This window comes from Schistocerca gregaria, chromosome 1, assembly GCF_023897955.1.
Source record: "Schistocerca gregaria isolate iqSchGreg1 chromosome 1, iqSchGreg1.2, whole genome shotgun sequence".
NCBI classification, from domain to species: domain Eukaryota; kingdom Metazoa; phylum Arthropoda; class Insecta; order Orthoptera; family Acrididae; genus Schistocerca; species Schistocerca gregaria.
This window is the reverse complement of record NC_064920.1, coordinates 683,482,553-683,501,535: the sequence shown is the minus strand read 5'-3', so window position 1 is coordinate 683,501,535 and position 18,983 is coordinate 683,482,553. Positions and strand designations below refer to the sequence as shown.

The 18,983-nt window shown below is 38.1% G+C and overlaps 1 protein-coding gene across 1 annotated transcript in view; it reads right to left on the bottom strand.

The window, feature by feature from the left end:
- Positions 1-11,899, bottom strand: part of LOC126363708 (3'-5' ssDNA/RNA exonuclease TatD) — a 56,609-nt gene extending 44,710 nt beyond the window's left edge. Inside the window, exons 1-2 of the mRNA XM_050007986.1 lie at positions 11,484-11,899; positions 9,449-9,547 (exon numbers count right to left, since the gene is read on the bottom strand). Coding sequence (XP_049863943.1) covers positions 9,449-9,547; positions 11,484-11,658 — 274 coding nt within the window. The 5' untranslated portion in view covers positions 11,659-11,899. The remainder of the gene's footprint in view (positions 1-9,448; positions 9,548-11,483) is intronic.
- Positions 11,900-18,983: the final 7,084 nt, after the last annotated feature.

Sequence of the window (18,983 nt, the reverse complement as noted above, 5' to 3'; positions counted from 1 at the left end):
AGGGTAGGAATATTGTTGTTGGACGGGGAGGAATGTATTGCTCGGGAGATTTGTTTGTGGACAAGGTCTGCAGAATAGTTGCGGGAGAGGAAAGCACTGGTCAGGTTATTGGTGTAATTGTTGAGGGATTCGTCACTGGAGCAGATACGTTTGCCACGAATACCTAGGCTGTAGGGAAGGGAGCGTTTGATGTGGAATGGATGGCAGCTATCAAAGTGAAGGTACTGTTGTTTGTTGGTGGGTTTGATATGGACAGAGGTGTGGATGTGAGCTTCAACAAGATGATCTTTCTCTGCCACAGGAAACATTTTTTGGAACATTTCTGCGCCACCCGCGAACCTTTTTGCGGCACGCGCGAACCTTTTTGCGGCACGCGCGAACCTTTTTGCGGCACGCGCGAACCTTTTTGCGGCACGCGCGAACCTTTTTTTTCGCTACTCGCTATCTCTGTTTTTGAGCAGCGTGTGTTCTTTTTCCCCTGATCTGGACATACTTGCTTGGTCTGGTCAACTTTTTCCGTATTTTTCTTATTTGGTGGTCTTTCTTTGGTATTGAACGTTACCAACACAATTTCTTTCTTTCTCGCCCTTCCTTCCGTGTTTTATTCCTTCTTATGATTACTATTCTAACTTTAGTTATTTAATTTCCCTACCCACCAGTTACCCACTATGTACCCTAATCCTATACCACATTATTTACATTCATTCCGGAAACATGCATTTACCGTAGCCAAACTGCAATCCCACATACTTTTCCTCCGTTCCTGCTTAACCTTTGGAATTACCCCTAAAGGACTTACCTTAAAAGTTCCCATCTCTGGGTGCAACTCCTCCTTCCACCAATCTCTCCTGGACTTCCAGAACCTTCAATCCTTAGCCCTTACCCAACTTGTCCTGAATCTCTACACTACTTCATGTAACCACCACTCCCAACAGCTCCTATCTCTCTTCAAAGTCCTCCACCTCTCAAACCCTTGCTTGGAGAACACACTCAGGATCATCATCCTAGAAGCCAGCCGCAAACTTGAGTCCCATGCCACACACCACCTGAAAAAACTATCCACAGTGCTAGTGCAACACCTAAGAAGTGGGGTCCCTCTCCCTATCCCTCACAAACACCAACCACAACAGAACCGTCAACAAACCCCCCTCATAGCCAACAAACCTAGCCTAGCCACCCTACTCAATCTCCCCATCCCAGCACATACCCCACACAGACCAAATCTCAACTATAGCCACAGTCAAATGCCACATATCACCAACTCCAATTCAGTTCTAAACCTCTCATCCAGATCCCTTTCTCCTCAAGAGACATCTGTTCTATCAAAAGGCTTAACCTTTAGCCCCACACCTAAATTCAACCACACTGCCCTGGTTAAAGATCTCCTCTCTTTCACCCAGAACCTCAACTGGAAATATCACTTCACCACCCAAACACAGCCCCCAAATACTAGACCCAGTGTTGAACCTTGTTTAGAACAGTTCCGACCGCCTTCTCAAAGGGATCCTCCTCCCCTCCCCCAAAACCATCCCTTGCAGACATTTCAGGAATTCCTCACATCCAGTGTTGCCTCCCAGTCCTTCTTGAAGAACATCCCGACAACCCCCAACATCACCCCAGCTGAATCCCGTGCCATTAAGCAGCTGAAAACAGACCGCTCTATTGTAATCCTTCCGGCGGATAAAGGCTCCACAACTGTGGTACTTGACCGTGTGGAGTATGTGGCAGAAGGACTGCGTCAACTCTCCGACACCTCAACCTACAAAGCTGTTACCCAGGATCCCATTCCCTCCATTCAGACTGAGCTGCAGAAAATCCTAAAAATCCAAGGTCCCTCACAAGGGCTTCCATAGACTTACTCACTCCACCTGAGCCACGTACCCCTACCTTCTACCTATTACCCAAAATCCACAAAGAGAACCATCCTGGCCGTCCCATTGTAGCAGGCTTCAAAGCCCCAACAGAACGTATCTCAGCTCTGGTAGACCAACACCTCCAACCTATCACCTGCAGACTCCCATCCTACAACAAGGACACAAACCACTTCCTAGAACGCCTCAAATCCATTCCCACTCCTCTGCCACCTGAAACCTTTCTTGTCACCATAGATGCTACATCCCTTTACACAAACATCCCACACACCCATGGTCTCTCTGCCCTTGAGCACTACCTCTCCCAACGCCCACCCGAAGATCTTCCAAAAACCTCGTTCCTTATCACACTTACCAACTTCATCCTCACCCATAATTACTTCACTTTTGAAGGCCATACCTACAAACAAATCAGGGGAACTGCCATGGGAACCAGGATGGCTCCATCCTATGCCAACCTCTTCATGGGCCGCATGGAGGAGGCTTTCCTGAAGACCCAACAGCTGCTTCCCCTGGCCTGGTATAGGTTTATAGATGACATCTTTGTGGTCTGGACTCATGGTGAAGAAACACTCCTTAATTTCCTCCATAACCTCAACTCCTTTTCGAATCTGAATTTCACCTGGTCCTTCTCCAAAACCAAAGCCACCTTCCTGGATGTTGACCTTCATCTTGTTGAAGCTCACATCCACACCTCTGTCCATATCAAACCCACCAACAAACAACAGTACCTTCACTTTGATAGCTGCCATCCATTCCACATCAAACGCTCCCTTCCCTACAGCCTAGGTATTCGTGGCAAACGTATCTGCTCCAGTGACGAATCCCTCAACAATTACACCAATAACCTGACCAGTGCTTTCCTCTCCCGCAACTATCCTGCAGACCTTGTCCACAAACAGATCTCCCGAGCAATACATTCCTCCCCGTCCAACAACAATATTCCTACCCTTAGACCACACAGAAGCATCCCCCTTGTCACCCAATATTACCCTGGCCTCGAATACATCAATAAATGACTTTCTCAAGTCAACCCCTGAAATGAGATCATCCCTTGACAAAATTCTCCCCACACCACCCAGAGTTGCCTTTCGTCGTCCCCCTAACCTCCGTAACATCCTTGTTAAACCCTGCAATATTCCCAGACTACCTTCTCTACCCAGCGGTTCCTACCCCTGTAACCGACCCCGCTGCAAAACCTGCCCCATGCATCCCCCCACAACCACCTACTCCAGCCCCACTACTAGGAAAACATACACAATTCAAGGCAGGGCCACATGTGAGACTACACATGTCATTTATCAGCTGACATGCCTGCACTGCACAGCCTTTTACATTGGTATGACAACAACTAAACTGGCTGAGCGCATGAACGGACACAGACGAACTGTCCGCCTAGGAGATGTCCAATACCCAGTAGCGGAGCATGCCCTCCAGCATAATTCTAGGGACCTAGGAACCTGCTACACTGTATGTGCCATTTGGCTTCTCCCACCTAACACCAGTCCCTCTGAACTGCGGAGATGGGAACTTGCACTCCAACACATCCTTTCATCCCGCCATCCCCCTGGACTGAACCTACGTTAAACCACCTCACTCCCATTTACTTTTCAGTCTTCTCCTCTTTCCCTTTCCTCTTTAGCCATTCATGCATCTTTCCATCCTACATCTTTATACTATACACCACTTTACTTCTGTATGCATCCTCTTTGGTTTGAAGCTGGCACAGTACCTGCAGTAGAATATCTTTGGCTTCCCTCTGACAACCATGCCTCCATCCTTGCTACCTTCCCTGTTTTCCTTTCCCTGTTGCTTCATAACCTGGGTTGTGAGTAACTAAATCCACTGTCCCTTCTTCCCTTTCTTTCCCCTCTCTCCTCCCTGATGAAGGAACATTTATTCCGAAAGCTAGGAACTTAAATTTTCGGTTGTTTTTTAGTGTTTCTATCGGCTGTACTGAGCTGAGGTAAGTACTGGCCAGCCCCTCTATCTCTTTGTTAGTAATTGTTTCACAACATACTTGAGATCATGTTATAGCTGTAACACATTAACATAGGCTAATGACCTACATAGGAACACCTAGTAACTTTGCCAGACCACTTGTCAGGAATTATTTATTTAAGCTCATTAATCTATTAAGTGCAATTCACTGCTTTCACTTCCACACCATTATGCTCTCAATGAGCCATGACCCCTGTCTCCACAATGAGGCAAAATGGTGTGAGACAGCAAATAAGATAAGTGTTGTTCTGTGCATGTAAACTTTCACTGGTTTACTGAGTGACTAGTTTATTTAGAACCTCATTTGCCTTGACAGCCAACTGTAGTTGTCAGGGCTGAATGTATGTGCACATGCACTATGCAATTTTATTTAGTTATGACATCTAGCTGTTTAATAAGACCAATTTTCTGCACTACGAAGTACAGAAGTGAGAATCACCAGTGGCATATGTAGTTGAGGCAATTGGAACAACTGTCAAGTCTACTCAAATAAAGGACACCTGAAGGATTAGAAATAAATAAAGACACACCTGCTTTCTGTTTTAAGACTATGTTTTCAGTAATGCTGTCAACACGCACAAAGATGATGATTTAATTAACAGAGAAACAAGCTACAAACTTGGCATGGTGCAGATCACCACTGGCTATGTGAAAATAATGTCGGCTACAGAGTATGAACACAGCATTAGAATGAAAATGTAGATACTTTGCAGTTTTTTGGGCATTACAGAAGCATCCGATTCCAACCATTTGCTTTGAACCATGATGTCATCAATATGGTGAAAACTGCTACTTCCAGCATATACAAAATGACAATGACATCACTACATACACATGCCAACAAACGAACAAAAATAAAGAAGACACAATAATGGCTCACTCCGAAAATAAAAACGAAACTACTAGGCCAACCACGGAAAATTGTTCATGAAGTGCAAGCACATGCTAAATATACAACAGTAAAAGAACACCACACCATCCCAAAACAAATAGTATAAAAAATTTAAATTACAGCATTCTGCTATACCAACAAAACCACGTGAAACGGATGTTTCCCTTCACCTATACAGCACAAGTGCAGCAGCTATCAATACCAAATAACCAACACCTACAATTCCTAAAAGTGGAACCCCCCCCCCCACACACACACACACGACCCAACAATGGAAAAAAAAGAGGCTGCTTTCCAGACAACAACCACCAAACTAACCAGACCTAACAAAAACGCCAAACACATAAACAAAAAAGAACCTTAATCACTACCTATGACAACCAAAATTCAAATGAACCCAGTACCACAAGTCAAACTCAGCAAGTCCACATCCTCCACAAGAGAGCGCCATCAAATACAATAGCACGACATCTACAATCACAATGAACTCAAAAACTCTGTGCTGTAATGACATCTCACACCACACCATTATGTCGCGAGTCAAAGCAGATGGGTGAAATCAGATGCTTCTGTTGACCCAGTCTTTTTGTATTAGCAGTACACCCAACGACCTAATTGGATTGTACTATTAAAGTTGTGTCAGAGCTATGGATCACTGCTTGGTTTTGGCACATTCTTGTTTCACTATAATATCATTCTCGGGTCATTCCATATCAAATCACCCAATAAAAAATAAATTTTACACCCACCTCCTTAGCTTTTCATGAAATTTGGCTCAAATGGTTCTAATACCATCCTGACAACACCTGCAATTTTTTTTGCTGTATCTCTTATAGTTTTTTTTATAAATTTTTAAAGTTTTTATGTTTTGCATTTTCCAAACCTTCGAAAATGGTAAATTAAATTTGTATACAAAACTTTAAAATTGATAATCTTAAAAACTCTTTTAGATAACATCATGAATTTTTGCAGCAAGTTTGTTTATTATACATATTTGAAGACAAAAATGATACTATTAAAATATATTAATATTTTCCATGATTTTTTTAACAGATGTTTTGTTTTATAAGAATTACAATATCTAGTCTCAGACCTGATAGAATGCTCAAATTTGTTTTAATTTACTCTTAAACATATAGGCTACTTGATAAAAAAATTATGATGGCTTTTTAACATGTTTATTAATTATAGTAGATTACATTAGAATTATGTACAAAGATAGTGTACTTACGACACTTTTGTATAACCCAACTGATTGCTTGAAACATTGATTTTTTTGAGTAATTTTGTCTTTTTAATAAACATTAATGCTGATTCAAACTGTTTTTCCATTTCATCCAAGTGCTTTCAGTTCTTTTGATACAGTCTTTTTTGAAGTAATACATTCTTCCAGTGCTGCTTGATTGAGGTGCATCTACAACACAGACTATGTGCTCCAAAGGCACTATACAAGAATCTTCTCTTTCAGGCCAATAAAATGATACAGCTGGTCATGAAGGATGTAGAAATAGAATTTCTGCATTTTCTTCATCATTGAATATTGTTTTTACAAGTCCAAAGTACCAGTTACCATCATAATTTGCTGCCACATAGCTATTTATGGATGGTTCGACACAAACCCAATCAGAAGAAGAATGGAAAGAAAAGACTATGGTTTGAAGTTATGAAAACTTCTTGTTCCAGGAACGGTTTGATGCTGAAAAACGTTTTTCTAGTTTTAACCATAGCAAATCAGCTTCTTTTTTGTCAACAAAGTGAAAATGAATGTTTTCAATATTTTTTTCACAAAACTTGTACACATCGATTGCTATCATTATTTGTTCTTCGTCTGAAAGCTGCAGACTGGCTTTCCTTAAAATTCTTTTAATAGTTCCTCCTAGGCCATCACAAATTGACTTCCCATGACTTGTTGCAAAAAAAGAGTGTTGGGCCTTCAAATTAAAGACTCTCAAGTGTTCAGTCAAATTTTTACAACTGTTTCTATTTTTGTACTGCCCAGCACAATCCTCTGTAAAGTAGTGAACTGAGTCAATGTCAGTATGATGTAATGACAGCCACATTGTAATTTCTTTTTGTACAAAGTTAACAAAACAGTGTCATGTTCTTGGTCATCACTAATGAAACAGTGGTTGGAAAGAAAAACATTGTTTTCCTCATTTCTTAAAAAAAAAAACACTAATTTGGTGTAGAGCACAACCACCTATATTCCAGTGGTAACTTTGGATCTCATTTTGTATAACAAAGGAATAATTTTCACTGAAATCGATAACAATAATTGCTGTTTTGGGTGGTGGTTTTCTTTCAATCTTTTAAAGGCTGCTGATTGGGATTTTGCTATAAACGAGTGCGGGGCAAGCTTTTCCAATGACCTAACCAATAAAGAAATGTAGTCTTCAACACTGATAGACTGTTTTATCATTTCTGCCCTGTCTGTGTTAATCCACTGACTGATTACAATTTCTTCTTCTAAATCATAATCTTCACTTAGTTTTTCAGTTAAGTACTCAGTTAGTGCAGTATTGGCAGGACAGCTGTCGCAATGATGTAGCATGCAGTTTTGGTTTTCCGTGTTGCACACAAGCATCTTAATTAGGTCTTTATTAAGATTCTTCAATTTTCACAGCATCCAGTAATAGTTTAACATTCTGGTGGATACTGCATGCACATACAGTGTGTGTGCCTGCAGCACCAGCAAGGATACACCATTTAGGTCTCAAGAAACAAAATTTTGAAAATCCTACTTCTACCTTGGGATTCTCCCATTTGAAAGAATAATAGAGTTCTCTCAAGTTACGCAAAATGAGTGTTTTTTGTATGTACACATTTTTTTTGGAACACTTACTTTGTCTTTTGTTCCAGGTAGCACTCTGGAACTTTCATCCTTTTCATAAAAATCTTGTTACAAGTCTTACTGTATTTTCAGAAAGAGTTTTACCTTTTTTTGGACCAGGAGTTTCCAAAATACCCTTTTCAGATTTTAGCTTTCTAGCTTGTCACACCATGCACTCACTCACATTAAATTCTTTCATCACTTTATTTCGACTCCAAGAATCTGGAGCCAAGGTCAGAATCTGGATTTTTCTAGACCTCCCAACAGATGAAATCTTCTCTTTCACAAGAGAAATCATTACATAAAAATCCTTTGCTTTCTCAACCACACTTGTATCTTCTTCGTCATCATCAGAACTTGGTGCATCATATTTTAATGCTTCTGAAACCACCTTTTTTTGCAGTCTTTCCAATACTGCTAGCCTTCCTTTTAAAATAAGACCATTTACTTTGTTCTGACAAGCCATGAAGCTTTATCGGTGTTAAACCTAAATTATCAAGAGCAATGTTTGTTTGTACGAGGGATTCATTTCTGGATTCCAATGATTCTAATTCAACCGTAACTTCATTTGTTTCACTTTCACTGACTTCAACTCTTAATTTGCAAAGCTTTTGTCCTGGTTTTATGCTAATATTTTTTGTCAGTAATTGTTTAGAAAGATCCAAGCCTCCACTTCTCAACAACTTTTTGATGGGCTTTTTGTAGTTTTTTAGTGGGTCTACACATGTTGTTTGATACTTTTCAAAAACACTTAAAAAGTAGTAGCTGTGGTGTGAACATATATTCTTAAATTCACACAGATTAATTCCAGATCGTAAGTGGATCAAATCTTTTTCTTCCTCACTCAATTCATATACTGGTTGTAATTTTTTTGAAGGTGTGTAGGTTGTTTGGAAACAGTCAGATTTTTTAAATAACCCTAAGCTACAGGTTTGAATATCTGACATACTGATTTCACTTTTGGTCTGATTACTGTTCTGGTTACTTTTATAGGATATTGGAAAAAAATCTCTGTAAACTAAGTAACAGTCCTTACTGAAAGTGCGAATAAACTTAATAAAACACTATCCAAGCACTATTTAACACTGTAATAATTTTTTACTTCAAAACACAGGAGTAACAAAACAAAATCCAAGAATACATTGTTACTCCAAGAAGACAAAAACTTATTTTCGGTTTCTAAGTCACTTGGTACTTTTTATTTTTAAAATATAATTAATATTATTTTAAAAATTAGATAACTATTAAAAAGCCAACATAATTTTTCTTTTATCTAATAGCCTATACAATTAAGAGTATTTTACAACAAATTTGAGCTTTCTATCAGGTCTGAGACTCTAGATATTGCAGTTTTTGTAAAACTAAACATCCGTTAGCTTTTAAAAAACCACTTTTAAATTTTTTTTCCATTTGTAAGATATTAATATATCTCGATTGTAATTTTTTTAACATTTAGATATAATATACAAACTTATTCCAAAATTTCATACTCATATCTTGAGTATTCTTTAATATACAATTTTTTTTTAGTTGGGAGGACACGTTTAAGTTACGACTTCTGACTGCTGAAACACCGCCAAATCTAAAAACTTTAAAAATTTATCAAAAAAAACTATGAGAGACAGAGCAAAAAAATTTACAAGTGCTTTCAGGATGATAAAAGAAGTAACTGTACCAAGTTTCATCAAAATCTGACATGATTGGTGTCAAGGCCTGGGTGACTTGACATGGAATGACCCTCTCGTAACCAGAAGCAACACAAAATGAATGGTCCACTGTCTTGCGGAAAATATCTCAAATGTTTATAGCAGACATGGTCTGAACCCGAGATTATATGCAATGAAATGGAATTACCTGCTGTTGAATACAATGTGCCAGGAAATATTCTTGTAAGGCGAAGGGCTTCCTTACTTGAACGCAGTGACGTGCCTGTAACTATTATTTTTTGAACACCTGCAACACAACCAATAAAGTCATATTACTGCCACAATTCAATTAGTTTTTACGATAATATTTGCCTGTTCTGCTGAAACAAATTTCCTGTTTCAGAAAGCCATCCAAAAACTTTACACAAAATATTCATACAGCATGTCATGGAATTAGTCACGTTTCTTGTTCTGCACCCCTCCCTCTTCCCAATACCAACACCATATAAAATCAGCAACCACAGAACAGCACTCTATAAAATTAGCCAATGCCCTGCCAGGTAGTTATGACTTTTTCCCACACTGAAGCTTAAGTATATTTACTCATTTCTTGAAGGCTCACTTGCCAGTAATTTAGGATTTGTCACCATAATGCAATGGGGACGACGAGCTCAAAATATATTGGTACATGTAGAATATATATCAATGTTTTCATGAAGATGTCTTGGTCTTTCTGAAGGAATTATTTAGGAAAAATATAGAAAACGTAAACCAGGGTGGCTGGATGAGCAAACGCCAACCTTCCGAATGTAACATCAGCGCCTGAACTACACTTCCTCATTCGGTTGATCCCTCTGTACAATGTTTGTTTATTTTTGTCCATACAAGTCTCTTTTTCTATTACGTATATTGTACGCAAGATACTAGACAGAAAATCTTTTTACCTATTGTTTTACAACTTGAAACATATATTTGGTAACGAACGACATCTATTAATGAGACTACATACTGTACTGTACATTGAGAACTTATTTCTACATTTAAAACCTCTTATGAATTGTGTGTTGCCACACTAAGTGCTCCGAACCCAAGTAAAAGCAGTTTAGCAATAAAAAGGATGCCACAGTCTTTTTAAAGCTCACTACTTGAAGATTTTTTTGTTTTGTTTTGGTAGTCTGTTATACAGTTTCGTTCCTGGTTCCTGTATGATATATACTTTTTTGCATAATGTGGTTTTGAAGTATTGAGAGAGAGAGAGAGAGAGAGAGAGAGAGAGAGAGAGAGAGAGAGAGAGAGAGAGAGAGAGAGAGAGAGATTTTTATATCTATGAAGAAACGCTTGCATGGTTTTCTGCTTTTTTCTTGTTTAATTATTCTTGTAATTGCCTTTTATTTCTGTAAACTGTTTTGGTCTGGTGTACAATACCCAGAAAATGATATTGTACCTCAGAAAGGATGTACATGAGCAAAATAACTTTCAGTACCAGTGTTGTTGCAAAGAATTCTTTCTTCCTTTGATTAGACTGTATACACAATCTGAACTTGTTAACTTATAATATAGAATTTGTTAGCTGATGGTACTCAAACTGATTCCGCAAAACCTTCCTCGATATCAGATAAGTATCATGACTATATAGAGAATAATTTCGAAATTATATAGAATATTTCGAAAAAATATGTAAATAACAGCTAACCATTTACGTATAATCTCATTCAACGTCAATCAAAGGAGTATCCATTAGAATGTGTTACGTTGTTCACTAAAAATTTGGAAATGTGCTGTTTTGTGATATGCAACGGCTGGTACTCAAGTAGTATTTTAATTATTTCGTTAAGAGGCTTATGAAGCAAAACGGTCAGTATTAAGACACCTGCGTTCCATACGTCTTGCAGTTCCAACTTACGAGAACTGTCTCTCACCAATATCTAACTGCTTAACACAAGATTTGTAACATTGATGTACTTCAAAATCAACGTACAATTAAGAAACGTTTGTATAGACTTTTTAACTGCAAGTTACCGATACTATATAGATTCGCATAAACAACTAAATACGTAGTTCCCATACTATTAAGCCGTGCAGGCAAATTGCGCCTCTTAAAACTCAATTATATTTTTTAAAAAGACAAAGTACTGTTTTCACATGGAGGTCTGAAATAAAGAGCGTGATTAACCAATATAAATACATTTCCCGAGTCAAATATGTTATATATATATGTACTAAACAACATCAAATAAACGCACCGGCGTCTTTAGCTCTCTGTACAACGGAATCCAAATCCCTGCCATACTTTTTATTGGTTAAGTTCGCACCAATATCAATAAGAATGTAATTTTCGTAGCACTCTTGGAGCGGAGAAGTCACAGGTTTCTCGCTGTCATTTTTGCCTTCAGTAGCATTACCAGAATGTGTAGCCATTATACGATGTGGAACGGATTACAAACCGTAAACCTCCCCACTGCAACACCCTCAATTGTTCTACTATCTACACTACATGACTCATGCAGCGATGTTTACAAATTATCAAAGACTTACGCACATGTAAATGTTTTGACTAATGTGCTCTATTGTCAAATCTCATCTCAAAAAAGGGTCATAAAATTCTTCTACCACGTAACAAGGTACATTCCTTGTAACTTGATCGCGTTGCAGAGGGAAAAATGTACCCCCCGAATTGTTTAAGTTACTTTTCATCATGATAATCTTTCCGCATAGAACTTGCACATTCTGAAAAGCGACCAATTGATGGAAACAATGTGAAACTCGCAATACTAAATAATCAGGTAGAAAAATGATTGCCGAAACGTTCCGTATTTAGTTTTTTCATACTATGTTCATGTTGGAAGGACTCTTGGTGATAAATCACTGCTGTTAGATTCTCCTCTCGGCCCCTGTCTCCACCCAACCTTGCCACCAAAGACCATTTGAAATGACCGTAGATGATGATTATTATTGTATAATAATGTTCTTCTACATGGCTAAATTTTTCTGTAGAGTGCTCAATAAAAACATAATAATAATATTGTGCTAGATACAGTCAGGTACGAAACGTTCGACAATCAAAATGCTGCTGATTTATTTAACGATACAGTAATGGCAAGACGGCACCAAGTATACAAACGTTGTGTTAGCTCCAGAATCGAATACAGTATCAAAACACAGTAGAAAAGTGCTTAAAGTGCAACAATTACGGCGTACATCACGATAATACGTGTGTTTCGTGTTACATTATTAGAAAAGTCGGGGAAAGACGTAGTATGCAACAATAGTGTGTACAACATCAACGTCGTACTGCAGAATAAAATATCAAAAACCAGCCAAAAATACTCATTGCGCAACAGTAACAATACAACGTATGTTGTGATGTTGTTGTTGTTGTTGTGGTCTTCAGTCCTGAGACTGGTTTGATGCAGCTCTCCATGCTACCATATCCTTTGCAAGTTTCTTCATCTCCCAGTACCTACTGCAACCTACATCCTTCTGAATCTGCTTAGTGTATTCATCTCTTGGTCTCCCTCTACGATTTTTACCCTCCACGCTGCCCTCCAATGCTAAATTTGTGATCCCTTGATGCCTCAGAACATGTCCTACCAACCGGTCCCTACTTCTCGTCAAGTTGTGCCACAAACTCCTCTTCTCCCCAATTATATTCAATTCCTCCTCATTATAATGAACATTATTACAGAAGTCGTGAAAAAAGTAGTAGGCAAACAGAAAAACATAACAGTGAGATAGAGTGTACACCACCAACGTCGTACTACGAAAAACCAAGTTGCGAGGTGGTCATGGATAACTACTACCGTGAAAAGAAAGCAGGCACAGCCGCCTGACTGGCGGCCGTGAAGCAGGGGAAGGTATAATGTACATAAAATGTGTATCATTATAAATGTGCGAAAGTGAATCCAAGGCAAAAAATTTATAGTCGCGGTGTGATAAAGACGGTCTCAGTAAAAAACTTACCGACAACGACTGTCGAGGCGAAAGCACTGCGTTTCTAATTGAAGAAATACATGGATTAAATCACAAATGCGTTGAATGTAAACTAAAGCAGGGACATGAAATAGGCACAGGATTGGCAATCAATACGACTGTTCAAATCTTAGTCATAATGTTTACAGAAAGTGTAAGAAAACGGTGAGAAATGATGCCTGTGTACTGAACGTGATACCATAGTTCACTATCGTTGTGGGAAGATTGATTCCTCATTAAAAAGTGATGGAAAATACACAAAACAATGGAGATGCGATTTTTTCAGGCATAAAACAGAAATAATGGATAGGGACAACGCTAGATATGAACCAATTGAACCTGATAACAGTGATAGAGAAGGAACTCACTCAGCCCACATAAACAACTAGCTAATTAAATTTACTAAAAACATTTAAAAGCCAGGACTGTATAAATATATCTCTATTTAACACAACCGATTTCAACAGACTTTTTGTCATCTTCATATCTTAAAAAATCTTTTTGTTGTGAATGTGTTCATTTCAAGTTGGACTTAAGGCAAAGTTGTTGACAAAAAAAAATTTTAATACCTAAAGGTGACAGCGAAGTCTGTCAAAACCAATATTTTTAAATAAAGAAATATTTATGTAACCTTATCTTTTGAATATTTTTAGCAAGTTAAACAGATATCTCCTTCTGTCTTCTTTAAATGAGAAAATTCATTCTAGGTCATTACTATTTTAGGCGCAAGTAGACCAGACCAGTCAGACTGGAGAAAAGGTGGTAAAGAAGACATTGTTTAATTGAAAAACAAATGCAAACTGTGGCACTAAATAGGTCTTTCAAACCTCTATCAAACTTAATCAAGCACGAGAATCTGACAGTATGCCAATAAGTTGTCAGCCATTCTAAGCCTTATTCCTGCAATACTAAAATGTATACATACGAATGAATGCAGATAGCCATGGAAGAAATGTTGCTTTAGTGATGAGAGAAAAGCATCTCCAAGATGTTACAAGTACTTTCTAAAACAAATACTTGTATCCAGGATGAGGCAGTAAGAAACACTGAGTTTGATGCTGTTCTTTACTGGGACAAATGGCGTGGCTAGAAATGAAATGTGAAAATTTCTGCACTCTCTAAGTGAAGTATTGTATTGTCTAAGAAACATTTCCGCAGTTTTCTTCAGTACCTCACTGACATGATCTCTATGGTTATGTGTCAATGCAGAAGTTAAAAAGCATGTGAAGCCATATGTAACATCTGTAAAAACGTAAAAATGTATTATTTGTGTATATAAGTAAATCAGGAACTAGATTCCATACAACTTATGGACATTGTTTCAATAGTCTCGGTATGAAATATGTAAGGGAAGCAATGAGGAATTTTCTAAAAAGTGGCATTAGACTTTGGCACTAATCTGTATACGAGTACTTCCATACATTGAAATGGAAGCAGGTGTACAGGAGCAGGGAAACTTGAGTCGCTGACCAAGCCTAGTCCACGTAAGGCTAGGTCACTTTCAAATGATCATGACCATAACCATGCTAAAAAAACCAAGACCTTTTAGGCTAAGTGTTAGGACTGACTATATCGAGAAAACATATCCCTAATCTATCAGAAAATAGTCAGTGAGAAACAAACTCCCTGCGCTGGAGATATTCTCAGAAAAAATTTGTTGTGAAATATTTTGTCTGAATGAACACTGGCTGATCTAAGAGGAAAGCTTGTACACTCCAGCTGGCTCCACAAGCCTAACTGGTTACTATATATGAGAGAAGATGAAGATTAATGGTGTAGCAATGTTAGACAAAGAACAGTTGTCCTTGAAAGCCAAAGTAATAGATATTAAACAATTAACTGCAAAAAGAACCCGAAGCTGTTGCTATCCAATTCCCTGGTGCAGAGTGATTATAATTTCCACATATTACCCATCCACAACAGACTTTAAAGCCTTTATGGAGTGCATAGAAAATTTGTTACCGGTACTATCATTACTTTTGAATATAAGACATAGAATATTAATCATTGGTGATATTTATTTAAATGTCTTAGAGGAAAAATTCTTAGACTAGGCTCTTTCTAGATACTCTAAGGTCACACAACTTTCACAGTCTGAATGATGAACCTACCAGACAAAATGCTTGCATAGATTTGTCATTTCAGATATACATAAAACTGAGAATCACTTGAAAATTATTAAGTGCTTGCTATCTGACCATGATGACCTACTACTGAAACAGTCCAGAGTTGGAAATATTCACAAACACAAGGCTGAATCCAGGGCAGTGAGACTACTGTATGATGTACACATAACAAATCTCAGATATGATCTGAAACGTGCTGGCTAGAGGTCAGTTCTTAATTTGTATCAGTCCTGTTGTGAAGCACATGAACATTTCTTACATACTGTAACTTATGCTCATACCTTCAAAAAATGCTGCCCTACTTCAAACACCAAGACTACTTGTGCAGAGAAAAACAGGAAAGGACACATAACTAATTGATACACTCCTTACCTGCAAAAACTAAAAATACTGCTATGCTAAGGCAGCTTGGAAAATAGAGCAGAATCTGAGACCCCAAAAAAGCACAGTACCTATTCCTATTAGTATAGATTAGCTTAATCTCAGCTTTTCCAATTCATGGAAATACATTGATAATGATGAGATAGTAACCAGTAATCACACAGAACCAGCCTCAAGTTGCCTTGCTGCATGCAATCTTTGAGACCAACCACCATAGTAATGGTGAGTTAAATGGAAATCAATCTCCCCTAAGGATATAGCAGATGCAGTAGCAAAACCAAGAATATGAAGACTAGTATGGCCTTTCCAAATTTATTTTATAACAAGTTGTAGGAATAATAAGCCATCCCCTATGCCAATTTATAAGCTGGATGGCTGAGGAAAGTACCTTGCTGACTGGTTAAAAGTTAACTGTAATTTCACCTTTGCACAAAAAGTGCAAGCAAGGGGAAAACACAGCCACAATTTTTCACAAGGGACATGGAGCTATACCATATGGTTAAACAGTGACAGCATCCTCTTGGATTAAATATTCTGGGGGTAAAATAGGCCTCCATTCAGATCTCCAGGTGTTGACTACCAGGTGCATGGTTTCATCAGGAGAAACAAAACTGGTATTCTATAGATTGGAGCGTGGAATGTTAGATCATTTAATTGGGCAGGTAGTTTAGAAAATTTAAAAAGAGAAATGGAGAGGCTGGAGTTAGACATAGTGAGAGTCAGTGAAGTTCTGTGGCATGAGGAACAGGACTTCTGGCCAGGTAAATGCAGGGTTATAAATAAAATCAAATAGAGGTAATGCAGGGGCAGGTTTAATAATGAATAAGAAAATAGGAACGTGAGTTAGCTACTATGAACAGCATATAGAACACATTACCATAGCCAAGGTATACTGCCCATGCACACCACAGTGGTACGAGCTTACATGCCAAGTAGCTCTAGAAACGATGAAGAGACTGGAGACACATATGATAAGATAAAAGAAATTATTCAGATAGTTATGGGAATCGAAACTTTAACACTCATGGTGGACTGGAATTCGATAGTGGGAAAAGGAAGAGATGGAAAAGTAGTAGGTGAATATGGACTGGGGGAAAGGAATGAAATAGAAAGCCACCTAGTAGAAATTTGAACAGGGCATAATTTAATTATCGCTAACGCTTCAGAAGCAGATTGGTGTTTAATGTCCTTTTGACAGTGAGGTCATTAGAGACAGAGAACAAGGTTGGATTAGGGAAGGACGTGGAAAGAAATCGGTCACATCCTTTCAAAGGAACTTAGGCATTTAAAGATAGGAATTAGCGATTTAGAGACATCACAGAAAACCTAAATCAGGATGGTCAAACACAGATTTTAACCACTGCTTCCTGAATGTGAGTCCAGTGTGCTAACCTCTGTGCCACCTCACTCGGTATGCTAACACTCGGTTTAAGAATCATAAATGAAGGTTGTATGTGTGGAAGAGATCTGAAGACACTGAAAGGTTTCAGATTAATTATATAGTGGTAAGACAGAGATGTAGGAACCAGATTTCAAATTGTAAGACATTTCCAGGACATATGTGGACTCTGACCTCGATTTATTGATTATGAACTGTAGATTAAAATGACGAAATTGGAGAAGGGTAGGGATCTAAGAAGAGGCAATCTGAATAAGTTGAAAGAACCAGAGGTTATTGAGAGTTTGGGAGGGAGCATTAGACAATGTTTGACTAGAACGGGGAAAGGAATACTGTAGAATATGAATGGGTAGCTTAACAGATAACATAGTGAAGTCAGCAGAGGATCAGGCCTAGTATAAATCATTGGATAACACTAGAAATTTTGAAAGGAGAAATGTACAAATGCACCAAATGAAGCAAGCAAAAGGGAATACAAAGGATTAAAAAATGAGATGGACAGGAAGTGCTAAATGGCTCAGCAGGAATGACTAGAGGACAAATTTAAGTATTTAAAAGCATATTTCACCTGGTGTGTGTGTGTGGGGGGGGGGGGGGGGGGGGGGGTTGAGAGAGAAGGTAGATACCACCTACATGAAAGTTAAAGAACCTATTACAGAGAAGAGAAGGTGCTGTATGAATACCAACAGCTGAGATGGGATACCAGTATTAACAAAATAAGGGAAAGCTGAAATGTGGAAAGTGTATGTAGAGGGTCTATACAAGGGAAATAAACTAGAAGGTAAGAATATAGAAAGGGAAGAGGACGTAGATGAAGATGAGATGGGAGGTATGATACTGCATGAAGAATTTGACAGAGCTTTGAAAGATCTGTGACTTATCTTAGAAGAGAGGATAAGGAAAGACAAATCTGCATTTATAGACTTAGAGAAGGTAACGTTAGCGACAGCCCTGGACAGGGAACATGTCCCGCCCATTCACTCTCCTCCACACCTATCGATATGCTAAGCCCCACCCATGGTCTGTGGCATGTTCTCACATCAAGGTTGTTAGTATCGCAGATATGCCAGTCATAAAAACAAACGAGAAAATCAGTAATTAGTACGAAATTCAGCTTCTTATGGTACCATTGTGAAAAGAGCGTATTGTATATATATATATATATATATATATATATATATATATATATATATATATATATATATATATATTGAATATGTGAGTTGAAAAATCATCAATAAAAAACAAAAATAAAATTGGTATCCTTACTGTCGTTTTTATTTCATGGGCTTTCGTCTCTACTACATCAAAAAATCTGATATTTGTTAACTGCAATGAGTGCCAATTTCCACCAAGTCACTCCATGTAAGAAATTCTGTTGGGAAATATTTATTGGTGGTAGTGCCAACGATACAGTTTACTGTCTCAATTGTCTAAAGTCAATGTTGTGCACGAAGAAGCCAAAATCGATGACTTGATTTGTTTTTGATTACCTCACCAAAACTGAAGGATAAAAGAGTGAGATAATATAGAAATGCGTAATGCAAGCAGTCAGACATTTATATATGTGACATACTTCATTATTATTTGCATGTGTAATGGGTGAATTTTTAATTGTAAACTCTTGTGACTACTTGCTTATTGTAGATACGAGATTACTTTGAGTTCCTCTTTAGTGTTTGAGAGATTTAGAGCAGTCTGTTGTTAAACATTTGTATATAATTTCGTCAGTGCCATTCCAACTCATCTTATCGTACTTTAATGTCTGTTAGATTTTGACAGCAGTTACCTTGTGTATGACAATTTTATTGAAAGTGCATATCTATGTTTCATCCTGACAATGTATTAATTCAGTAAATATCGGCATT